Genomic DNA, 25,153 nt, shown 5'->3' with positions numbered 1-25,153 from the left:
TAACATATTACTCTTGCTGTGTGCCAGTAACCACAGACTGATTTTACCATTGTTGCAGTACCAACATAATTGGTGTCTACCAGCATCAAGTAAAGCTTAGCCAAAACTTCTTTTTTCAACCATGTTGGTCTTTGAAGATCTGTGAAACTGCAACTTTTGGACAGATTTTAACTTTTAACATCTTCTGCCTATCTAAAGGGGGAAATCCCCAAAGCTTTGTTTTCTAAATAATGTTCTTTAGAAGGTGCTTACTGCTTTGATGTAACTGTAATTGTAGAAACTGAACTACTTACAACACTCTTTATCTACAAGCCCCAGTAAAGCCTTGCACCTTAAGCTAAGAGAAGCATAGATGTACTGTTTAATAGGATTTGGCCTCCTTTCATGGAATATCTTGAGGTTAATTCCTAAAGTGTATTGCTTCCAGCTGGCAAACAGTGACATTACCAAGTTCAACTCTCACAATAAACAAGGAAGAAAAAGTTTATTGCTTGAATTGCCCTCAACTAGATGTAAGTGCAGCTATGAAGGTACTCTGGGTTGCAATGTGGGTATTTAGTTGCTTCAACCCTCTCAGTGTTGCTGCAGGCCATGCAACAAGACAGTTCTGCACCACTCCCTGTGAAAGCACATCAAACTAAGCAGACATCTGACACAGTTTAAGAACTGTGCTCACAATTAAAACATTTTCTGCAGATTAAACTTATCAATAATGCTAATATTTTCTGTGTGAAAATAAATGCTACAATCCTTTAAAAGTAGAGCGAGCAATTTATCAGCTGTTAACTTCCAGACATAATCTTCAATTGCAACGTACACAATTAATTTTATGATACAGCAAAGCTATGCCTTTGCTCTGCTGTGTCTCTACAAACTGGGTACTAAACTGCAGGAGTTGCTCTCAGTGATTCAGAGAGCACAATATGAAATTATATGAATATGAATTAATGTAGTGCTGCAGCAGCAGTATTGCTTTCATAAGAATTAAACTAGAAAATGTTTGATATTGATGAAGTCATACTGAGGCTGCATACACACATTTTTCTTTTCCATTTGAAACCTTTGATGACAAGGCTGATTTCGCCTTCCTGGAAGTACAAAAGTTGCTTCCAGATGATATTGCTTTCATTTTTCAAGCACGTGATTTTGTTATTTTGTTTTTTAAGTCACGAGCTGTTTATGTTTATTAGAGCTACAGAATGGGATCATAAACTGACTCGGGTAGGAAGGGCACTCCAGAGGGATCTGCTCCAGCCTCCCAGTCACTGCAGAAACAGCCAGAGAAGGCTGCCATTTGTCTCAGTTTCAAGTCTCTCTAAGGACAGATATTCCACAGTCCCTTTGGGTAACTTCTGGGGTTTGACCATCCTGGCTGTGCGAACATTTCTCCCAAAAGCCAAAGTACTTTATACTGCTGCAGCTGCTGACAGCCATTGCCTCTCAACCTTTCTCTTCCTTCAAAGAACCTGGCTCCATCTGCTTTACTCACAGTCTCCCACTAGACAGATAAGACTGCAGTGAGACCTTCCCCCCTCCTGAGCTGGCTCCTATCCAGACTGACCAAACACAGGTGACAAGCTCCTGGTGTCCCTCTGCCACACTCACTTCAGCCTGTCATTGTCTCTCTCAAAGTGGAGAGGCCAAATCCAGACACGGTATGTGAGATGTGGTCTCAGAAGCACCAGAGGGGAAGAATCACTTCCCTGGAGCTGCTGGCTACATGCCTGCCAATGCAGCCCAGCATGGGCTTGGCCTCCGTCCCTGCAAGAGCACACTGCTGACTCATGTTCATCTTGCTCACCAGCACCACCAGGTCCATACTGTGCAACCCTTCAGGAACAACTGGGGGGTGTGCACAATGTGGTAGTGGAAAAAACCACCTCACCATATTAAAAATAGAGCTACTTGAGAGACAAGGCAGTTCTACAGCACCCCTGTGGAACTCATTTCATACTTGGGAACCACAGATTAAAAACGTGCACAAGAGAGCCAAACCTCTGCAGGCAGAAATATGCAGAATAACAAAATGGTTTGGGTTAGAAGAGATCTTAATGATCATATAGTTCTAGTCCCTCTGCCACAGGCAGCAACACCTTCCATTAGATTAGGCTGCTCAAAGCCCCATGCAATCTGGCCCTGAACATTTCCAGAAATGGGGCATCCACAACTTCTCTGAGCAACGTTTCAGCATCTCATCACCTCCCAGGAAAGAATTTATTCTTAATACCTAACCTAAACATACTCCCAGTTTGAAGCAATTGCCCCTTGTCTCACAACTACACACCCTTGTAAAAATTGCCTCTCCAGCTCTCTTGCAATCCCCCTTTAGGTACTGGAAGGTTGTTCTGAAGTCTCCCCCGAGCCTTCTCTTCTCCAGGCTGAATAATCCCAGGTGCCTCAGCCTGTCTTCATTGTAGATATATTAAGGGAAGTAAAAAAATAAAAAGAAAATATTTCTTATGCCTCCTTGAATCTGACAACTAGCACAACATGAATGTGTTGACTGCAAACCATGTATTTATACCCTGACTTAGAATCTACATCATGTATAACTGAAACATTGTTATGGGCAAACAGCAATATGGACCCCAAACAACTCAATTCAAAAAAATATAACAAACACCATACTGAATAACAAGGTTTCCAACAGAATGACTAATTACAACTGAATGCTGTCCTTTTGGGAAAATGTATCCCTTCTATCCAGCCAATTACCACTGCTTCCCTGTTCTCAGCACTCCTACACACCATGGTCTTTCTGTATACACAAGCTCCCGTGGGACTTTCATATCACTGGGCTATGTGTTCCACTTCCATACAAACAATTACTCATAGATTCTATAGTTATTTTAACAAGCTATGATTTGTGTAACACTGAATCTGTAAGTAAAACAAATGAGTATTCTACTTCAAATATTTCAGTGCTTCCTATTCATGATATTACTGGACCAGCTCCACAGAGATTAACCTTAAGAAGCAAAGCATAACAACTGTGTAAGATTTGCCTAAAATGAATTTTCACTCCCCCCAAATTGTTTAATACATATTGCCAGCAAGCCCTTCTAAGCATCAACACTGCATTCCAGAGTGACAGGAAAGAATTTGCATTCATGTGCATCTCTGAATAATTACAGCTGCTTGGGTAGGAAATCTGTATGGTACTAAGGAACCCTGCTGTAGGGGGGAAATTCACTTGAGTTGCTCCTAAAAGATAAAACTGAAGCACACAGATCTCAGCTAAGGGTTCCACTGACTCAGAGCTCCAAATTGCCAAGAAACATAATATTGAAAATTAAGCCTCTGAGACAATACAATGCAAGGTGGTCATATACAAGGCCAGAAGATCAACAGTACAACCTGCATGGCATATTTCTCTCCAGGCAGAATGATCTGGCACAGTTGTAGGATTTCCTACGGAAGCTACATCCTTAAGTCTCGATTCACTAATGAATGTTTACACTTCCTGTTTGGATAGCATAGCAAAAAACCAGATTTAACACAAGGGCACCCTTCTCTAATCATGGGGCTCTATGGGAAAAAAGAAATTATTTCAGAGCGGCTAAACTGAGACATTTAACGGGCGTGCTTCCAGTATACAGACCCTTCGCTACAAAATATTTGATAACTTGGTATACCACTAGAAAACCAGACAAACTTTTCTCAAAATATCACAGGCAAGATTTTAATCTTGAATTAAATATTTCATAGCACAAAACAGTAGAACTGTATTAAAAAAAAAAAAAAAAGAGAAAACAACACTATTTTTAAACCCCAAGAGTTAAATGCATGTTTAGTAAACGTTACAGCTGATATTCCCTTTCCCCTCCCACCTAATTGTAATGAAACAATACGAAGAAGATGCTTTATCGGTGAGTCAGGCAGCAGAGATCTGAGCAAAATCCAAACAGCTCCACAGCGCAGCTCACACCATCCGCAGCAGAAACACGGATGTTTTCCATTTACATTCCCCAGCACTGATCCTGGGAGCGAGCAACCAGCGCTGCTAGCTGGAGGCCAGGCTTCAGGGAGCGAGGAGGATGCGAGCAGCCAAACGCTGTCCCTGAGCAGCGCTGCTGCTGCTGCCACCACCGTGCCACCATGGCCTTGGTGCCATCCCACCCCATGGCTGCCGTGATTGAGAGCAGATGTGGCGAGACCACTCGTTTTCAATTATCTAACAAAGGCTGAAAGTTGCACTTCCAAAGTGCATGAAAAGCTGGCACACTATTGATCTGCTTCCTTACCAAGCCTTGGCTATAATTAGCTTTGGGCATGAGCAAGGAGAGGAGACTGTCAAATTAAACTAACCTCCCCAGTAAACCCCAAACCTCTGAAGATATTTTTAAAGAGTCACACATTCAAATGCCAAGGCTTGAAATGTAGACCTACCACACATTTTCTTTTCTTAGTGGCTCCCAAAACAAGTATTATATCACAAAAGGTTAGTCCAGGTATGTCCCCTGGAAGAACATTCCTGTGGTCCAGATGGGGTAACTGCATCTCCCTCAAACAAGCCAAAGAAAGAGCTTTAATCAAGGTCTCTGGCTCCACAGCCCCACCTCCAAATCACCTTTCTTTCAAAATGCAGCATATTTTTCAGTGCCTGTTTCCTAGGAAGACTAGATTGAAGACGCGAGGCAGAAGCCAAAATGACTGTTTCTGAAAGTGCCAGCATCAGGTTCAGTTCTCCCATGTCCCAAACTTGCTCCTTTTTCTGTTCATATGCCAAAAAAACATTGCTGTTGCTATGCAGCTCAACAAGGTAGTTAAAAAAAGCCCCACATCACACAACAAAACCCAGAACGCAGCCTCCCACCTACAGGATGTTTCTGAAACCCACGGAGGCTGGGTGCAAATTAGGCGTTCTCAGACCTTTATGGTGAGAGCACTAGGGTGTAAGCTGAGGATTTCATGCTCTCTGAAAATTACCTCAATGTCCTTACACAAACTGGGCTGTCTGTGGAGTGTTTTCTCCCCTTTCTCCCCAGTCCCCCAAAAGCCCCCTTCTCTCTTAGCCCCTGATTTAAACAAATACCTCCAGCCCCCAAAGCACTATGGAGGTATTATCCTGGAAGATCTAAATCCAGGTCAACAGAGATATCCCAATAATGCAGAGATACCCTAATATTCCAAGTCTCAAGCTACTGATGCAGTATTGAGCAGAGTCATCCTCCTCACCCTCAGAGACTTTTACATGCACTCATATGTGATTCCCAGTTATCTTCAGACAGTTTCACCCTGTGCTTTTTGAGAGCTGGATCTGCCCAGCAGAAGATTCTCACCAAAACAGCTCTCTCTAGGCAGAGCACTCCCTAAGCAGAAAACAAGATTAAAGAAGAACAGCAGTGGCAGCAATAGGAAGACAGCTTTATGAAAGTGAAAGAAGAGAAAATAGAGGGTACCTAAGCTGACAGGAACCAAGGAAAGATTTCTGCCTTGGTTCCTCTTTAATGCTGGCTGGTAAGCTGCTGGCTCTAAGTCACCAGGATGGTCTTCTCACTGAGAGCAACTACCTCCTTGCAATCCAGATGCTTGGTAGACAAGGGGGTTACCACAACTACAGCTTTTAGAAAAGCACAGGCCAAATTTATGGGGTGTAATTTATGCTAGTTTGCTGATGGGTTTTTTTAACATTTGTTATTGACTTTTTTCTGCTTTCAATGAAATCTAGGGCAAAATTGTCATAATCTGCAATAAAACTGTTAGATCAAAGCAAATGCCTCTGAAAATAAAGATTCATGTCCTAATATATTTAATAGCATTTGTTTTGACTGGTGTTTACGGTTTCAGAAGTCACACCTATCAATACTGTGAAGTGAGAAGACAATTCACTGCTTTTGCTTTGTATCATCTTTCCAGTTCTCAAACTTGGGGCTTTATATATTAATTTTATCAACACAAATGATATTTTTTACTTCAGTGTACCACATTCAGTGGAGCCTAATTTTAGAGTGAGAAAATCCTTCTGCCCAGAGTAAGGCAAAGCCATAGGTCCCCCTTTGAACCCTGAGTAAAGCCACACGTGTGGAAGGCACAGAGTCACCAGAGCCGGGGCAGCTCCTGCCACGGGAAGGATGCTCTCTGCTGCCTAGGGCCAGCCTGCATCCGGCAATTCACTGCGACTTCAGAAGGCATCGACCAAAACAGATTTTGCTGTAATGTAAACCTTGACTTTCAGCATGGAAGTTATCAGCTCATAGTGCTGTAAAAGCCAGCCAGATATGCTCTGTAACACCCCACAACTTATTCCAGCAGTGGGTGAGGAAATCACCACTGCTGTCTAGCTTTCATTATTATGCACAGCACCATCATTTGTCTGCTCACAAAATGATTTCTAGAATGAAGACGACACTTAGGAAAAACAAATATTTAAAACAGATAACATTAGAAAGGTAGACACTCATAGATAAAAACTAAAACAGAAATAGTCTTTCCTTCTAGCCTAGTGACTTCAAGCAAAACAATCAGGAAGTTAGCCCCTTCCCCTCTGCTTCATGCAAGTTCTGGATACAAAACTAAATTTAGCCAGGGAATGAAGGACCAGAAAACCATTTTTCCAGAAACACACAAAGTGGAAGCCAAGCACAGTATCCTGCAAAGGAAGGTACAACACTCTGTCTCTTTAGGGCCAGGGTGATTTAGACTAGGTATGCCATTTGAACCTAGAAGTATTCACTCTTAATACTTTAGCTTTTAAAAATATGATGAGCTGATCAACCACACAAGACACATGGAGTCTGGCAAAAAAAGCACTGCAAACAGGTCTTATTTTTAAAAAAATTATTCCCACAGCTGTTGATTTGGTTTCTCATTGATTTTTTCAGCCATCTTTGAATGCAGAAGTAAAACTATCATAAAATGTGATGCCGTTCTCAGAAATTACCCCAAGTCTACTTCAGGCCAACAAAAAGACACCTCAGTACCAAATTTTAAACAGGCTCCTGATCTGAAGCACAAGAAACAGCATCTCACTCAAGCAATACAGATTGATTACAGTTATTAACTCCGAAAGGTAACATCACCCTGTGTCTAAATTTTATGCCAAAGTGCCTGGTTTCCATTTACCAGCTAAGTAAAGCTGGATGAGAAACTTAACACCTTGGGCCTGTATGTCCCAGTCTGCAAAATATAATATGTCCTTTGGAAGACTTGGGAAAACTATTTGTGGCTTCGCATACAGAGCACATGGCTGAGACTCGTGGTATAAGCTCAATTCCCTGCTGCATCCTCAACTCCATGGATAACTTATAGCTTCCATGTCAGCTTCCTAGTCTGTAAAATGGTGCAACCTGCAGCTGTTTTTAAATCTGCTTCAGGATTTGGATATCAAATCTTTGGTAAAACCTGGTATTAGAGTAGCAGAGGGTTTTTTTTTTTTTTTTTAGGTCTGAGAATATCTAACCTGATGAACACAAATTTTCTGATCAGTAAAGATTACTTCTGTTTTAAAAAATCTAAGGAACAGAACATGTTAAAACTTGTAAAATGAGAAAGCATTTCTGTTACTACAGGAGAGAAGGATGGAAAGGCAAATACTGAACCTCAATACACATGGTAGATGCAGGTTAACTTAGGAGCAAAGCAGCAGGATGCAGAAGTGTTTTAAATTTGTACAACTGCTCATCTGCTGTCAAGCTCCAGGGTGTCTTTAATGACATATTTATTCCATATTCCTAGATGGAAGAAGCCAGCCCAGCAATCAGAGGCATAGCAACTTGATGTGTCATATGGTGAGGTCCTACAAGCTGCTCTGGAATGGCACTGACAGTCCAGTGTGGCAGCAGGCACTGAAGTGATGGAATTCATCTGTTGTACCCAGTGGTCTCCTGCTGCCACTCACACTGAACAAGCACCAAACTTGCCTATCTACTAAAGGTTGTCATGGAAGTTAAAACCCATTTTTTCCCAGGGTTAAGAAGAAACTTCACCAGTTTTCATGTATTTTCTCTAACATTTCCCTTCTGTTATGCTTGACATTTACTTCCTAAAGGACTTTAGCTTCAGATGGAAGCAAGCATCACTCTCCCTTTCTCCCAGAGAAGGGAAGAAATCAACAGATATGGGAGTTATGACTCTGCAGAACATGGTAAGTTTCCAAAAGGAAAAAAACCCAACCTAAATAGAATTCCTCAGTGGAAATTTTTATTTATGCATTGAAGGTTTATTTCTGAAATATATTGAACTGGATTGCTTATTTACCACCCAAAGATAACATGCAATGCTAGCATCAGTAGTTCTATATTCCTTTATATTGCTCTAGAGAGGAATACAAATGGATACAAATCCCTAAAAGACTACAGAGTACTTCTCTGGATGAAAGGCTATTCAGATGCAGAGCATCTTCGCAATTTCTGGAAAACTGGGCAAGTGATACAGTTATTCCTGTCATCACACGCAGAACACAGCAGCCTCACAAAACGTCTTTTTTAGACATAGTTCAGTGTATAATTTGACAGGCTAAAGGACAAGAAAACTGACTTGTTGATGACTGCAGAAAAACACACACAAACTGCCTGAAAAACAAGAACGGAGAACCCCATGTAACAGAGGTTTCCCAAAGAACTCTTCTGAAGGAAACAAGTTAGCAATCGGTGGTACCTATGGCATGTCACAGTAACTTAAGGTGATATTTCAGGCCTATTTCATATTTCTGTTTAGCTGCAAGACAGAAATACAGCTTTCCCCTAAAACAGAATCTTGTACTACTCAGCTGAAATTCAGATATAGGAAGTGAGAGCTCCAGGCTTTCTGCAAGCAGAAATAGGTCCTTGCAAAAGCAATTTTGCTACTTTGTGCTACATGTGTGCACTGAGGCTCCACTGCACAAAGTATAAGCAGCTTCAGAGAGAGACACAGACTAAATTTTGTGCATTTCAAACTAACCACACACTGGGATCTCCAGCGAATTTCACGCTCACCCGTCAGTGAGTGATCAACAATGAGATTCACTGTTAGGGTTATTAATGGCCAAATGCCGGTAGCAGCGCCGTTATTCCTCAGCAGAAGAAAAAATACCGCAATTTTCTCCAGACAAACAAGCCAAGTCATCCACGTTTGTTTTCATGTATTCGAGCTTACAACTCGCCACTTTAGTCAGATATTTGAGAGCAGCATCATTTCCTGCTGCTTGGAAATCAGCTTTAAGGGGCGTGTTCTCTGCAGAGGCACTGCTCGCTGTCATCCAGGCAGCATTTAAAATAACTGTATATTGACATAAGGAGCCACCGGCCGTATTATCGCCCTTCGAGTCGGCAGTAAGGAGCACATCAAACCAGTTGCGTTCCGGGCTGCGCCGCGACCCTTATCAAACAATGCAAACAATTTTAATGAGCTTATCTGCCGGAACATATTGTCAGAGATGTTAATGCAGAAGCGCTGCCAGCAACGCATGCCAAACGATTCATCAAAAATGCCTACAACTGCGACAAAAGACGGGTGTCCCCCCCAAACGAGAGACGATAAATAAACACAAAATGGGGCTGGCGGGGAGCGGGGGGCGGGGATGGAGCCGCCCTCCCCCGCGCAGGCAGCGGCAGCGCTGTCACCCCCGCCCGAGCAGCGGGGGGCGGCTGTCACCCCCGCACCGGCGCGGGGGCCGGGCGCTGCCCCGTGCCCGGTGCGGCTCTCCCGGGCGGGCAGGGGCTGCCCGCGCCCCGCCATCCGCGGCCGCCGCCTCCCGCACGGCGCCGCCTCCCTCCGAGATCCGCAGCGAGGTGCTGCGGCTCTTTTCCAAGGGGAGCTGGCTGCCTGCGCGGGGGGCGTTCTCGCCTTCCCTTTTATTTCCCCCCTCCTCTTTCTTTTTTTTTTCCTCTTTTTTTTTTTTTTTTCTAATTATCATTTTTAAGCGCCTTTCTTCCGCCCGGGCGCGGCGAGCCCCTGCACGCATCCCGCCTCTCCCCCGAGCGCTCCGCAGCCGGACAATGCGGGGCCGGGGGAGAGGAGGGGGCTGCAGCCCGCCCGCCTTATGCAACGCCCGCCTTATGCAGCCCCTCCGCCGTACCTGTAGGAGCGCTCCCCCCGCACCGTGTGCTTCCTGAAGGGGATGATGGTCCCGTTATCCTGGATGATGTCGTTGTTGTTCTCGCCATTTGGGGACAGGGCTTGGGTCGGTCCGGGCATTGGCGCTCCCGCCGCTCCGCAGAGCCCCGCGCTGCTGCCGCTGCTGCTGCTGCTGGTGTGCGGAAGGTGGCGGCAGCCGCGACTCCGCCGCCGCCCGCCCCGCCCCGCCGCGCGTCAGCCCCGCCGCCGCCGCCGCCACACGTGACCGCCCCTCGCCATGGCAACGGGCCGGCGCCGCGCTGCGCCCGGGGACGGCAGCGGGCAGGCCGGGCGGGCACGGCGGGGAAGGCAAGGAAGGCAGCGAGAGGGGCCCGCCCCGCCCCGCGCCCCCACACAAAGAGCCGCTCGCCCCGGCAGTGCGGGGCCGCCCGAGCTGTTCCGCGGCCCCGGACACACAAAGCGCCCGGGCACCCCCCCGCACGCCCCGGCGGTGCCGCCGCCCCCCGCACCCGTGGGCGGCCCAGAAACGCCGCCTGGCCCCTGGGGACCGCGCCGTGCCCTGCCCAGCGCCGCCCTGACAGTCGTGTGCGCGCCCCAGACCTCGACGGCCGCTGCCTCACCGTCACACGCCGCGCCCCGGTACCTCAGCATCGTACGCCTCCTGCCCACAGCAAGGAGCTATCGCTCGGCTTTGGAAGGAGCCTCACGCCCAGCTGCTCGGTCACACAGGGCGAGCCGCAGCAGGGAACGCCGCCCAGCTCTGCCCAGCTCTAACATCTCCCCTCGGCGCGGGTGTGCCGGGGGCGATGGCCATCCCCGCCGCACAAAGCCCGCCCGCACGGGCTGCTGCTCGCAAGAATCATAGCGTGGCATTCGTGTTTCACATGGTCAACGCTTTATTTTTAAACATAAGGGCATAAATATTAAGTGACATGAGCTACAAGATGTAAAATATCACGGACTCCTAAAAATGTAACAGCACACGAAGGTCTTAATTATTTTATGCTCTTTTTTCCCGATTCCTGTGTCTGCTACTCCGCCTGCATTTCCACCCCAAGCACCAGGATGTTCAAAGCTCTGGATACCAAGCTCTATGTCTCTGCTTACAACTTCACTGGAGAGCACAGTATAACACCTGTCAAGCTGCATTGCACATTTCCAGCGTTCTCCTGCTCTCAGGCTTACACAGAAGAAAAAACATTTGATGGCACATCCTTCAAAATCTTCCTTGGATCAGAAACAAGAAGAGGAGAGATCTGCCAAGGCAGTGGCACTGAACTTCTGGCATTGCTAGCACCACCAATCATAGAACCCTCATCTCTTCCCTTCTTCTAGAAGAGTTTTTCATCCTCCCCAGCCTGTTTTCCTGCTGCAAAGCTCTATGATTTCTGCATATCTCCCCTTGCCTATATAGCAATGTGCTTCAAAGCAGATCAGTGCTGGTCATCCTCAGGAGCAGACCTGAACTTCACTGTGGTCAAAACTCACCCTTATGTCCCAACCCACACTTCTACCACAGTAGAAAAATACTGTCCAGCTGTTTAAAAATTGTTTTATGTAAGCAGAAACCAACAAAGGTGACTATAGGCAGTCTCTAAACAGATCTATGTGACCTCATGGCTGTTAGATGCAAAATATTTGGGTTGATCTATTAACATCTTAAAAAATACATGCCCCCAAATGCAAGTCTCTTTTAAAAAGAATCTTAAGATGGTAGGTCGAACAGAAGCCATGTGAGTACTTCTAATATGTTCTCAGAGACACATGCTGATATTTTAACTCAAGAAGTGTGAGTTTGATCAGGTTTCTGCCTCAAATTTCTTTCTGCACAAAGTGACTTAATGAAATTTTAACTTATCTTTACCTAATCTTTTAGTAGTATAATTTCATTCTGAAATCTTAGTTTACATGATTATATTCATAATACAGACCCTTCACAGAGAGCTTGTAAGGTGAGTAAAATCAATAACACCAACTGCACAACACTTGGACTGCTGAGAACTCCCTGGATTTAAATCAGATGTATAGATTAACACATTTTAGAGCAGTCTCTAACAAGGCTCAAGTTAGTCTGCCAATTTGCCACTGTCTTCTGCACACCAAGACAGGGAATCTTCTTATACTTTCTGCCAGCTTTTCAAATATACTCATATTTATCTTTTAGTAACCAATCTATGGACATTTGCAATTGGCACACTTCATTGAAACACGCTTCATTCATCTGGTAATTGGAGGAAGCTGCTTTTGAGTCTTTTTCAAAACAAGCAACAAAAACATTCTGTTAAAGATGCCAATAAGTGTCTTAGTAACACTCAAGAACATGGACAAGCCAGAAATGCTATGTGGTGACAGAATATAAAAATAATCTACAGCAGGTCTTTATCTGCCAGACATAACCCTACCTGCTCTGCTAGGGAGCAAGCAGTAAAACACTCTGCAACCCTAACTTGTAAAAACATTTTTATTTCTTCACCAGTGGCAAAGAACGGAAGCTTCTTTATTGAAATCCCTAAAGCTGTTTCAAACATGTACCAACAGAGCTACAGAAGAGAAGTGCAGGTGAGGAGAGCATGGCAGCCCTGCTGCAGACCTCTTCTTGCCTCTGCATTAGGGCCCAAGGTCAGAAGAACACACACTGCCTCAGCACAGTACCTTACCTTTATGGAGGCTGAGCCAGGCATCAGCAAAAGAAGCCTGATACTGCTTTTCAGAAAGCACAAGTTTCAGTGGGCTTCAGTCCATCTAGCACAGCCTGGGGGCTCTGGGTGCAATATGGGTGCAATATGCACTACATTCCTTCTACCTACATCTCTGTTTCTGGGCACTGTGTGGCCCACAAGCATAACTCCTGTCTTTATTTGCTGGAAGCACCAGATCTTCCTCCCACTCCCATCATTCTAAGCTTAAAGGTCTCAAAGAAAGAGGAAACCTGTTGCTGTTATTACGTGTCTGTACATCTGCCTTTATAGATTTTTACATGCACTAGGAACAAAAATAGAGAATTGATCCAAAGAGTAGAAGGTCAGCCTTGGTGTTAATAAAAAACCCCACCTGTGGAATGCTGAAAGTACTGAAATCTGGTACTCACAAGTGATATGCTGACCAAGCAAAGCTAAGAGCCAGGAAAGCAATTAATGCCGAAGGGTGGAATTACAAAACCTGATGTAATAGATCTTCAGCACTGAGACCACAGAGGCAATGGCTGAAAGGGACCTGTGGAGGTCATCCAGTCCAGTCTCCCACTTGGAGCATTATCATCACCAATATGAGATCAGGTCACATTTGGTGACATGATCATAATCAATCCAAATCTTGAAAATCTCCAAGGATGGAGATGTCACGTCCTCTCAAGACCACCTACTCCTTTGCCATTCTAGCCACACAGCAAGTCCCAGGTGTACTGCTGATGCCAAAAGCACCGCTCTACTGCATCACATGCATTCCAGGACTTCGATATCTGCTGTGGTGAACCAGGCAGAGAGAACACTAGCTAAGTTCTGGATACTAAGTATCCAGTAACACTACTAAGTGCTGGAATAGGCCTAAACATCATTCTCCAAAATCTGGTTCCTCCTTCCTCTTCAGAGCTTTTGTTTTCAGTTCCTCTCTCTTTACTTGCTCTAAGCCTCAGTTACTGCAGTAGGAAGGCCATGAAGACTAATTTATAATGCCTGAGAGTAAAATCCTCTAAAAGCCCAAAATGCAGCATTAGAAAGACCTCAGGCATACTTAAGCCAGAATTTTATATTTGGCAGCTAATGTGGAAATAAATTATAACTATTTTAATGCTGATACGCAATCAATGCATAGCCTCTGACAGCAGAGGTGATGGCCAGGCTAGTGACTTCTGCTGATACATTTTTGAGGGGATAAAAAAGCCCCACACACACAGTTTTAGGGAGTATTTCATGACATAGCCAAACTATAAATACAATTAATGATTGCAGAAATTCCCCACTGCTTGGATAACTTTGGGGAGGTGGGAGGAATAGGGAGTGAGACTAAGAAAAACACATTTAACCCTAGAGTGGCCAGCAAGCATCCCTCATCTCTGACATCTCTGTTCAAGCTCATAAAGGAGTCAGTGTCATATTGCTTGCAGTCTTCTCAGAATAGAGCCCAGCTACAAACTGCAGCAAACATCATGCCAGTGTAAGTATTTTGTACATCACTTCTCTGAGGAGTTTCACGACCATTCCTGTCACAAGTGCATTTTTTTCGCTGGGGAAAGAAAACCTGAGACTAGATTTCAGAAACCAGTGGGAAGGTAGCAATAACTTTTGGAAAACAGCAGTCTTGAGCAATGTAGTCTGCTTTTCTAATTTAACTATTTTCATTGTCTTCCTTTATCACAACAAAGATTAACAGAATTCTGTAAAGCCACAGATTTACACACTGTAGATTAAAATCAGTTCTAGCACTGTGTTTATAAGAAATCCATGTAGAAACAGTCTCTTTCTCCTGAAGGAGTTGGCCAACAGTGTTTAAATTTGAAAATAAGTGAATAAAGCAACTCAGTAAGAAAGTTTGGAAAGAGCTAAAAGAAATTACTCTGTTGAGTCTTGGACACACCTTGGTTGTTCAGGAAAGTCCCAATTCATTAAGGTACAGTGACGTGCTTTATTCCAGCATGAGGAAGGTCAGCAAGATGGGTATAACCATGAGCATACTTAATTAGGCTGCATCAGAATCAGCCTAATTTCTAAAGTTGCATTTAGCAGATTAGGAACGGAAGATTTAGGAGATCCAGATCTGCATGTTGTCTGTGAGAAGTACAAGTGAGTTGTCTGCAACTGAATGCCTATTAGAGAGCACTGGCTTGTGCCAGCCTAAACTAGAGCACAGCTCTAGCCTGTGACAATAACCCATCACACAGAGACATCTGTAAAGGGGTCAGCAACAGCAGGGTTCCTAACCCAGCAAACATATATCAGATGTGATGAAGTGCATGGTAAGTTTCAAGCTGACCTGGGTTAGGCAGAACTGGTGTTTCCTATTTTCCTGACATACTGTCAACAGCACTGATCAACCCAAAGGAAAACAGAATGTCATAAAATCACTTCAGGTAAAATTTCAAAGCTGTAACTTTATAGACTCTCTTTGTTTATGCAGCCCTGAATAAATTGTCCCACCACCATCCCACCAGCTCATTCTATACCTTATATTTCTGGGCATTTAAACTCACTATGACAAACAGCAAATGATAATTTTGTCAGGACAAAGAAACACTGCATAAGTTATATTAAAACAGCTACTTATCACTCCAGACATCCTGTAGACAAAGAATGAGCTTCCTACCCTTGGGGATTCTAGTGTTGCCACTTTAAGCAAAGTCTTGATTATTTGCCTTCCCTGGAGGGACATAGATAAAGAGGGTAAAAAAAAAGAGGGCTGTCCCAATTACACAATGTGCATGGACCACATCCCTATGAGGTAATTCAAGTCTATTTTTAAATATACAGACATATTTATATTTCAGAGCTCACATTTAACATTTTAAAAAGTGTTCTGTGCCTGTGAGAAAGAATAAAATAAATCTTGGAGTCTTTGTCCGCTAAGTGTACTTGGAAATTTGCAAGTGTACTTGCAAATTCAATCTAACCATTAGTGCATGAATTGATTGCTAAAGAGAATATCTTGTAGAGCCACAAACTGTGGGTATTTTCCTTTAGAAAGACCAGTCATAAAAGTTACCTTTTATAGTTACTGTAGAAATCAAACAGAAATCAGAGGATTAATTCAAGATTCAAGAACTGCCTACAAAACAAGGAATTATGTTCACAGGAACAGGATTTCAAAAACCCTTGAATAAGATATTTTAAGACTAATTGTGTACTTGTAATATTAATTCTTAGATTAAAATTAATAAATTGCTTTAGTGGACATTTATTAAATCCAATTAGCTGAATCCAGCTGCTTTAAAGAGTAAACTCCCCAAATTCCTATTTAGAAAGAAGCATTCTTCAGTATACATCAAAGGATTCCTTACTTAAACCATGAGAAGTTCACACCGAATAGCCGGAACATTTTTCTACTTTCTACATAACAAAAAACTCCCGTGAGAGCAGGAAATACTTCAGTGAGAAATGGTTCCAAAGAGAAAGAATTTTTACTTCCATTAACTCCAGATTAACCCAAAATTTGGAGTTCTTTAGTGTCTGTTACCTTTGTGTTCAGTGATGTCCACTGGGCTAAAGCAGAGTTTCAGACACACCTTGTGGAGCTGCTCTCATCTAAAAACTTGGAAATGGATGCTGTAATCAATAAATGCTTTGAGTAAGGATTCCTGCATCTCTAATACTGGTTGAAAGGAATTGAGACTGGAGACTGTCTCATGGCTCATTCACATGCATTTCTTTGGCTGGAGCTGTTCTAGATGAACCATTACCACTTCCATTAGCATCGAGGTGTTAGCTAGTTTTCTAGGCTTGTTTTGCTAGAATTCAGATGTAAAGACTATGGAAAGCCAAAATAAAAGCATCAAAAATGTTCAGGTAATCTGTATTCCTACATCTTTTCAGAGGATGACAAAATTTGAATTAAATGAAAGTGAGATTAGTGTTCTAGAAGAGAAGAATTTGGGATTTTCATGTTTCCACACAGTACAGTTTATGACTGTTACTGCTGGGAAAAATCAGAGCTTCAGACACTGGTATCTTAAACAAAACCAGTAAAACAAGTTATAAATGGTAAAAGCCTGGAAGGGCTTGGAAATGTGAGAGACTAAGTCTAGCCTTTATTTATGTATTTTCAGCTTTTGAGGAATCTTTAGCTTTCTTGGGGCTCAGGAGGGGTGTCTGGAAAAAGGTAAAAAGGTGGTAAAGTCGAGTGGGAGTGGACAATCTCCATCTCTGATATACCTTCTTACTGCTCTGCACTGAAAATATTAGTGACATACTTTGAAGGAATTTCAGTCAATTGATTTAGACCTGTCTGACCTGCCCAAGGTTCTCACCACTGCTAAAGAGGAAGGGAGAAGGTTGGCACAAGAAAGTAATTATTCTAGCAGATGGTCTATTAAATTTTACTGGATCAAGAATGTTTCACCAGCTGACAAAGACTGGATCTTTACAAACTGGGATTTGAAGGAGTTACTTTGTCCCAGGAAACTGTTAATAAAGTGTCTGTCCTCCCACACCCAGCAAAAAGCCAACATAAACAGTATTACATGCTCTAGCTAGCGTTTAAAAAAATCCATTGCGCATTCATGCCTGACCAGGATCAAAATCACACTGCCAAGTCATTCAGTAGTGTGTGAGTGTTTCTGTGATTGCAAGCCCCAGCCCAAAAACCTAGCGAGTGCCTTGCTGTAAAATACTCTGCAGTTTCCTCAGGACCCTACAGTGCACCTCAAATCACTCTCTTTCAGAACCAAGGCGTCTCGTTGCCCGTGAAATTAGCAAATGCCAAGAAGTTACACAGAAAGTGGTGTGCTTTTCAGTTTGTGTGCAACCTTCCCCTTTCTCCTGATAGCTGCTTTTTATCTGGGACATTCATTGCATTTCACAAAAACTGATTCCTGTCAGCTTTCCTCATTTTACAAGCACAGAAACAGGCCCTGCTGTTATGACCAGTTCTCACGAAACACTTACTACCACGAGTCTGTGCAAGCATCTTTTCTTCCATGGGCGGCTTTCTAATCTTTTCAGTACTTCCAGCTCTGCAGCTAAGCAAATCCAATCCTTCTTCTTCCCTGCTACAGCTAAACGAGTGCCTCCTCCTTTTAATCTCAGGATTTGTTCCACACCTGAGGTTTCGCCATTGTTTTTTCTCCCATTCTTTCCCACTCTTCCTTTGTCAGGCATAATCCTTTATAGGCTTGGGCAATTTCCACTTCCCTTCCTCAGCCACCTGCAGAGAACCTGGGTCAAATTGGTTTCCTTCCCTGGGACAAGTCCCCGGCACACTTATTGTCCAGCTAGCACACTGTCATTAGGGAATTCCTCCTCGTTCCATCCCGGCCCAGAGCAATGGGCTGCAGCTCTGCCTGCCGAGCCGCACGGACCTTCACAGGCAGCCACCCCGAGAAGTGACACCTGTATTTAAAGGCTGCATCACAGCCGGGATTCACACACCTCGTGTGACACATTGCTGCCATTAACACACCAAAGAGCCGAAATCCCCGAGGCACCTCAGCGCCTCGGAAAAACTAGGTTGCCAAGGGTTTGTTTGTGATCTCTCGCTCACCGAGAAATCAGGGAGTGCCTCCTCTTTGGGCTAGAGCAAATACGTGTATTCCACACAACATTTTTAAACAGAAGTTTGTCTTCCCATAGACAAATAGAGTTGCTTTCAGCTATTTCAGGCTCCTTCCCAGCCAAATGCAAGCATCTGAGGAATTCTGCTCTTTACTTTCTGAGAATTTCTTACCCGCATGCTTTTAAACTTCTTGTTAAAAATTTAGACCTGTAACACACTTCTAAAGTAATAGTTTCTGTTTGCAAGTACTAGAACATTTGGGAGCAAGAAAGTGTTGAGTATAATTTAATTGCTACTTAGCACAATACCCTAACTAATCTGAAAGTTTTAGTTTTCTCACTTATTGATGGAAAACAGACTCTTTCCCCTGGCAAGTTAATGCTCATTATCATCTTAGTGTTTATGCTAAGTCTTTATTAATAAAATAGCTTTCACATGAAGAGGAAAAATAATTTTCATAGACAGCTTTAATCATGTTACACTTATATTAGTAGTCTGAATTGAAAAAAAATTAGAATATGTGAAAACTGTGTCATGAAAATTATGTTGCTGACAGACATTCCCTAAGAGGACTTTTGCAGCTTGACCTATTAGATCAAGTTTCCATTAATACTTTGAGCACTTTATTAACCTAGTGCTGCAAATGCTTTATTTAGATGCTAGGACCCTACAGAAGGCTTACATAGCAATTTCTGAAACCCTGAAATTTCAAGTTACCCAAAAAAATGTTAAGAGTTAAAGCTTTCTGGGAGGAAGCTACTGCTGGTCTGCTTTAGTGCAAGGTGCATCTCTTGAGAGCAACACACAGAAATACTGGGGGCTTGGGTGGGAGAAATAAAGGAGCAAGAAAACTTTTAAGCAATGTCCAACATAAATTTTTCTCATGAAGTCAAATTAACAATTTTTTAAAGGATCACACATAGTAATTAAATTAATAGTACCACAACTGCTGCCACAAACTTGTGGATCAGGTGGGATACCAGCAGAAGTAATACTGTGACTTCATTTTATTTGAATATAGAGAAGAAATGAAATATAAGATAAAGCTCACACCCCTACTCTGAAATAGAGGGAGGGTCATTAAAAATGTACATGTCTCCATTATGAGCAGACAAGAGCATACAGAAAGTGCACTGAAAAGATAAACAGCTGGATTTACTTGCTTCCATTAACCAATGACCCACTTGTCAAACATAAGCTGTAGATTTAAAAGAGTGATTATGTGAAGCCTCTTACATTACACAAAAACGATCCTAGCTATGAAATCAGATCAAGCCTGAAAATACTTGAGCACAGTCAATATTGTTCTTTTATACAGACACAAGACAAGAATCAGTTATTTGTTTAAAAACCTACAACATGATGTAAGGGTAGTTTCCTGTAGTGCTGTTCAGGAGGTATTTATCCCACACATCCCTCTCAGGTCATTAGTGGTGTGCCAAATCCAGACCTTCTGTAAGAGGATGAAGTTCTAATGGAAGCCACTGCATAAACCTGAAGACAGGGGCAGTGCCAGCTTCCTTCTATGAGGAATGGGTACTGGGAGGCTTAAAACTGGTGCTCCCACAGTAAATGGTACCCAGCCCACAGTAAATGGTACCCAGGACAAGTACCTGGCCTGTCTATTGACTCAGAGAGGATTTTTAACACGGTGTGCACACTTTGGTGGCAGATCTCCAGCTAAGGCTTTTAAGGCTCAAGCCAGCTGCCATTGACTTTGCCCCTGTGCCCCTTTGCACCTCCCACCAAAAGCCTGTTCCTGTGCCCCTGCTCCAGGCTCAGGTAGGAGCAGACATGCAAGATGCTACAGATGATTACAACATTTGGATTTGAGTACAACAAATTACTAGGTCCCAAGACCTGAAAACCTCTAATTTTGCCACCTTGTACTGTAACACAACAGCACTCTCCACAACAGTGGCCTTCTCATACTTGACCTTGCGCTAAACAAGTGTCTAAGAAGGTTGAAGAAGCCATTATTATAAGGAACAATTTTACTCTAAGAACAACTTATGTGCTGCTTCCACCTGACCTCATTAGTGTGCTGTGCATTGCCAGGGTGCATTACTCTGACTCAGTACACAGGGTGATTTTCTGCAAGCTGCAGATCACGGAGCAACTGAAGTGTATAAGAATCCAAGCAGCCAGCTAACGAAAACCAAAGTTTCCAGCTCCAGTGATTGCAGAGAAATATTAAAAAATGCTGATACTTGGAACCTGTCCACCTCTGGATTTTCCTGTGCTGCTGGAGGCCCTGAGCACCACAGCTCAGTATCCCAATGCCTGCTGTGCAGATGCAGGCTTCAGCAGCAGCATGGGAAGAGAGGCCAGGAAAGCTCCCCAGTGCCTACCACAGCTCAGGGGCACATGCAAGATTATATTTATAAAATCTAGAAACTGCTTTGAAAAATTGCACAGTTATTTTTATAGCATCTACAGGCACTATAAATACTTGATATATCTGACAAGGATTAATATTTTCAAGGTCCAACATTTTATGGTTTCTTTGTCTGCTGGAGCAAAACTCAAATAATTACTTGAATCATCCTTTAATGAACATTCTCCAGCTTCTAAATGAAGCACCATTGATAGGCAAGATGCAGAAGGCAATGAAAGATGACTAGAAACAAGGGTATCTCTTTTATATAGATTATTTTATCAGTTCAGCAGTCCTGGCATTAAGTGGCACCATTTTGTAACCTCTGAACAGCTATATTATGTATAAAATAATAATAATAGGCTTCTAACACTTTGAGTACAAAAGGTACTAGTGGCAAGAAAACAGTGCCTTTTCCTTGTTACAGTAAAAAATGAGGTTTCTATTTAATAAAAGCCCCAACCACTAGGCTATGTGTTTTTGTAACTGTAAATGTATGTCAGTGCTGTTGACAGCTTCTGTGTTGGAAAGGATCTCATTAACTCTGAACAAAACCACACGTTATCTTTTTTGAAAAGCAATGTTACATTCCTGATGAATCATCAGCTGCTTTGCTGAGCTCCTGTGGGATAATTTTTGGTATCGGGTACTGGAAAAATAAATATCACCCCAAAGTTCAGAATATCTTCAGACAGCACCATAAAAGGCTATCCAAGCTACCCAATTCCTAAGTTAAGAAGGGAATTGGGCTGGTGAGTGCACAGCCATAAACAAACATTCCATTTGGCTAACTTTGCTCCCTCAGGTTCAGGCTTTAGGGCTCTGGCTTTCTCATGCTGGATCTATAATGCATCTGGGCTCTGTGCAGGACCAACTCCTCAACAGATGTCTTCCACTGCATTTTGGGGGACTTTATGGCGTTTACACAGAGTGAAAATGCTTTAAAAGCACTCTGCTCAGCCCAGAAGTTCACCTATGTCACGCTTCTTCAGTCTTTTGACTGAAGGAAAATTAGAGCTTCTATAGTTGACATTTTCGAAACCAGCTGGGGGAAGCAAGTAACAAGGAACTGAGTGGGGACAAAGTGCCCTCATCTAGAAACTATGTTTACTCTGCACCAGTTCTGGGGCTGGGAGGTAAGGAGAAAGGAGTGAGAGGAAGCAATTATTTAGTCTGCCTGGTTTGGGTAAGCACATGTACCTTTAACATGAGCAACCAGGGAATATTTATGTCTGCAGGGAAGAAAAAAGCTCATACAGGCCTTTGTTCAGATCTGCCCTGAACACCTAATGAATTAGTAGTTCATCATACAAACATACTTTATATACACATGTAGATATATTCACATGCACACACTTTCAGTGTATTTTCTTTCTCTTCCCCTATCTCACAGTAACTGAAGTCTAACAAGTAACTCCTGAGCTAATGTTCCAGTAGAAACCAGCCTTTCTTTCTAATGTTAGGATGTGTTGTAATTGCTTTGGTGATAGTGCATCAGTCAGGGAATTGCTGCTGCCAAAAGGCCCTTATCTGCATGCCACACATGAGAGCACCTAACACAAGAACTGTAAAATTTCTTGAATATTCCAGTATCCATCCCTCATTTTGTTGTCCGTATAACTTAACTCCATGAAAAAATACACACATTTGTCAGGCTCAAAGCCACTGAAACCTGACCAGAAGGTTTCCTGAGCAAAGACCAGCATATAATAGCATGTTACAGGGATTTGGAATTGTAATAGCTCAGCTAATTCTGCAGCAGTATAATGAGTCTCTGGTATTAGAAGGCTGATAACTAGATCTTCATTTGGATATATAATAGGCCATAAGGACTAAAGGATTTGAAAAGGAAAGGCTAAACAGTGAGCAGCAATCCATTGGGAATACACTGGAAAGCTGTCTGTTGCTTTGCAGAAAGGGTTACACATTGCAGGAAATCTGCACACGTCAGATAAGTTGCTGTTAGACAGGTGGGATGCAGTCTGCTTTTATAAATGTCCACTTGGTGGTTGTGCACTATCTCCATGCTCACAGTTTTCCTTAGATTTCCTGTTGTTTCCAAGTGCTTGTGACAATGCCAGCATAACTGCAGTGACAAAGCCTGACTTTAGGGAGCGGCCTCTGCTCCGTGCCAGAGCAGACAGCAACAGATGAAAGCCTCTGAGGCTCAGCACAGGGCACTGTCCTCCTGCCCTTCCATTTGCAGCACCTGCCCAGGAAGGGCTGCATCCATGGGGGAGAACATTGAATTTTCCTAGCTCTTGCTCTGAGATGCCTCCTGTAGTCGAGATTTATTGTTTCATCCTTGAGGCATACGAGCCTCCTTTGACTAAATTATAGGCTGATTGTCCTGAGAATCTCTAAGTACACTTGAGCCCCACATGTCTGCTAATTGCTGTTGAAGTCAGTTTGCAATCTGATGAGTCTGGACTATGCGGCTCCTGGTTTAACTGTCCCTCTTCTACTCACCTGTGTCTGCACTGGTGAACAATTGCTGCTGGCAATTCTTGTATTTACCACAGAACTTTTCCTGAATAGTTTCTCACACCTATCAGGTATCTAGAAAAATCTTTCTGCAAACATATTTAGGTTTTTTTCCTTTTTTTTTCCTTCCCTAGGGCATTACATAACCAGTAGCAACCCTCCAGTTTCACAGTAAGGCAAGTCTTTTCACTTCTAGCTGTGAAGCACAAAGTATCACTACAAAATGAGCTGCCTCCTACATCCAAAGTTAGCATTTATTTACACACTGTAACAGCTTTGCAAGCATTAGCAAAAATGCAGCAGTATGTTTTGAAAATGGAAGTCCTTCATTACACAACCTGAGCATCATTTCAGTGCCATGCATATGTTTATTACTAGCTATGCATAAAGAAGCCTCAAGCTATTGCAAACCACTAATACTGCAGCACATTCCTTCCAAGGGAAAAGGCAGGAATGGTATCCAGTAGAGCATGGTGAGCACTCCCAATGGTGAACCCGTTCAAACAAGAGGTTTAGTACCAGCTGTCCTATGCTCCATTTTGGCAACACTGGCATTTTCTGTTTAACAGCAGCTATGCTGCAGAAATGGTACAAGGACAGCAAGTGATGGCAATGGCAGGAAGCACGGATCTGTTCAGGGCACATCCCTTCTGAAGGCTTTCTAAACATTGCCACCTTGTGGGCCTCCTGTCTGATATCACTGGTCTGGTATCACTTTCCTCAGGTGACTTCCTGAGCACATTTCACAGATGCCAAGCTCAAGGCTGGATGGTTGAAGTTAAACTCCCATAGCTGGGATCAAAAAAGGGACAGCACCTTACGAATTCTATGTGGCATTAATTGCTAACTCTCTACTTGTGTTTCATGTAATCTGCTCTTTTTCTGTTTATCGTTATGATGGTAGCACTAATAAAGTGCAGAAGAGCCAACAGTTAACAAAACAAAAGCAGAAAAGGATACAATTTCTCAAATCTTCTAAGCAGAAGAGAGAAGTCACTCATTGACCACCTCTTTTTTTTTATTTTTAATTTCTTTCTGCCACCATTTCCTTCTTATTCCAGCAAAAAAACCCCCAAATTACTCATTATAAAATTATTAATCCATTATAAAATTATTAATTATAAAATTATTAATTAATTAATTAAGAGGTCTGTGACCTCTTGTGTAGCTTTCATCAGTTTTGTTTCACGACTATTACATAGTCAAAGAGGATGGAAAGAAATATCACTTGTTATTGATACCAAACTTATCTAGCTACTGCCTTACAGACATCAAACACAAGTTCTTAGGTAAAAAACCCACAAATGCACAAACACACTTACTTTGGGCATCCAAACACTTTCCCTGGTAGCCGGCTTGAATTGTTCCTTGCAGCAATTTGGCACTGAAAGAAAACATGGAATCTTTAGTTCAGCTACCAAATAGGAGGGGGGGGAAAAACAAGATTCACTGGATAGTCTTTGTCTGCCTTGGCTGAGCAGTGATGCAATAGTTGTGTGCTGAAAATTGAAATGAGTAGAAATCCTTCATTACAATGCCCTAATTCAGCTGTGCTCACAATGGCTCAGTGTCCAACACATCTGCACAACAATCAGATGCCCCCTGATATAGTAGCAGGTCTATGAGCTCCCTTACGCAGTGCTGCATTTAGAGTTTATTCATGATTTCCAGGCACACTGGTCTTTCTTCATCCAACCAGGCTTCCTCCGAGCACAGGCAATCAGTTATGACTGTTGTGTCATGCAACTGGAGCCTTGCTGCACTTGCCTGAACAGCTTTTCAGAGGGAAAAAAAATCTGCCATTGAGAAGCACAGTAACTGTAATCCAGGAAAGCCTGTGTTTTTGCCAATACAGCACAAAAACGCTGGCAGTCCTTTGAAGTGTCTCACTTAACAATGAAATCATGGTGCTGCCCCCTTGTAGCAGCCACATTAAGGCCTATTCGCTTCTGTGTTCCTGGAGGGAATTGCTTATGGATGCTAAATTTGTCCTCACATCCGTTCTCTCAAGTGGTACATTGCAGACTACAGAAACATGAGGTGGAGCAGCCATGTACGGGTGTCAGCTGGTGCCCCGAATTACATACTATGGTT

At 43.0% G+C, this 25,153-nt stretch overlaps 1 protein-coding gene across 5 annotated transcripts in view; it reads right to left on the bottom strand.

Moving 5' to 3' along the window:
* The window catches only part of MAPRE2 (microtubule associated protein RP/EB family member 2), a 71,902-nt gene extending 47,459 nt beyond the window's left edge, over nt 1-24,443 (bottom strand). For 2 of the 5 annotated variants that reach the window (XM_064706065.1, XM_064706067.1), the window contains exon 1: nt 10,001-10,213. In XM_064706065.1, coding sequence (XP_064562135.1) covers nt 10,001-10,119 — 119 coding nt within the window. In that variant the 5' untranslated portion in view covers nt 10,120-10,213. Of the gene's footprint in view, nt 1-10,000; nt 10,214-24,381 lie in introns of those variants that run through there. The other 3 variants (XM_064706066.1, XM_064706068.1, XM_064706069.1) reach the window with 3 other exon arrangements.
* Nucleotides 24,444-25,153: the final 710 nt, after the last annotated feature.

This window comes from Zonotrichia leucophrys, chromosome 2 (genome assembly GCF_028769735.1).
Source record: "Zonotrichia leucophrys gambelii isolate GWCS_2022_RI chromosome 2, RI_Zleu_2.0, whole genome shotgun sequence".
NCBI lineage: Eukaryota > Metazoa > Chordata > Aves > Passeriformes > Passerellidae > Zonotrichia > Zonotrichia leucophrys.
This window is presented reverse-complemented; position numbering and strand designations above follow the sequence as displayed.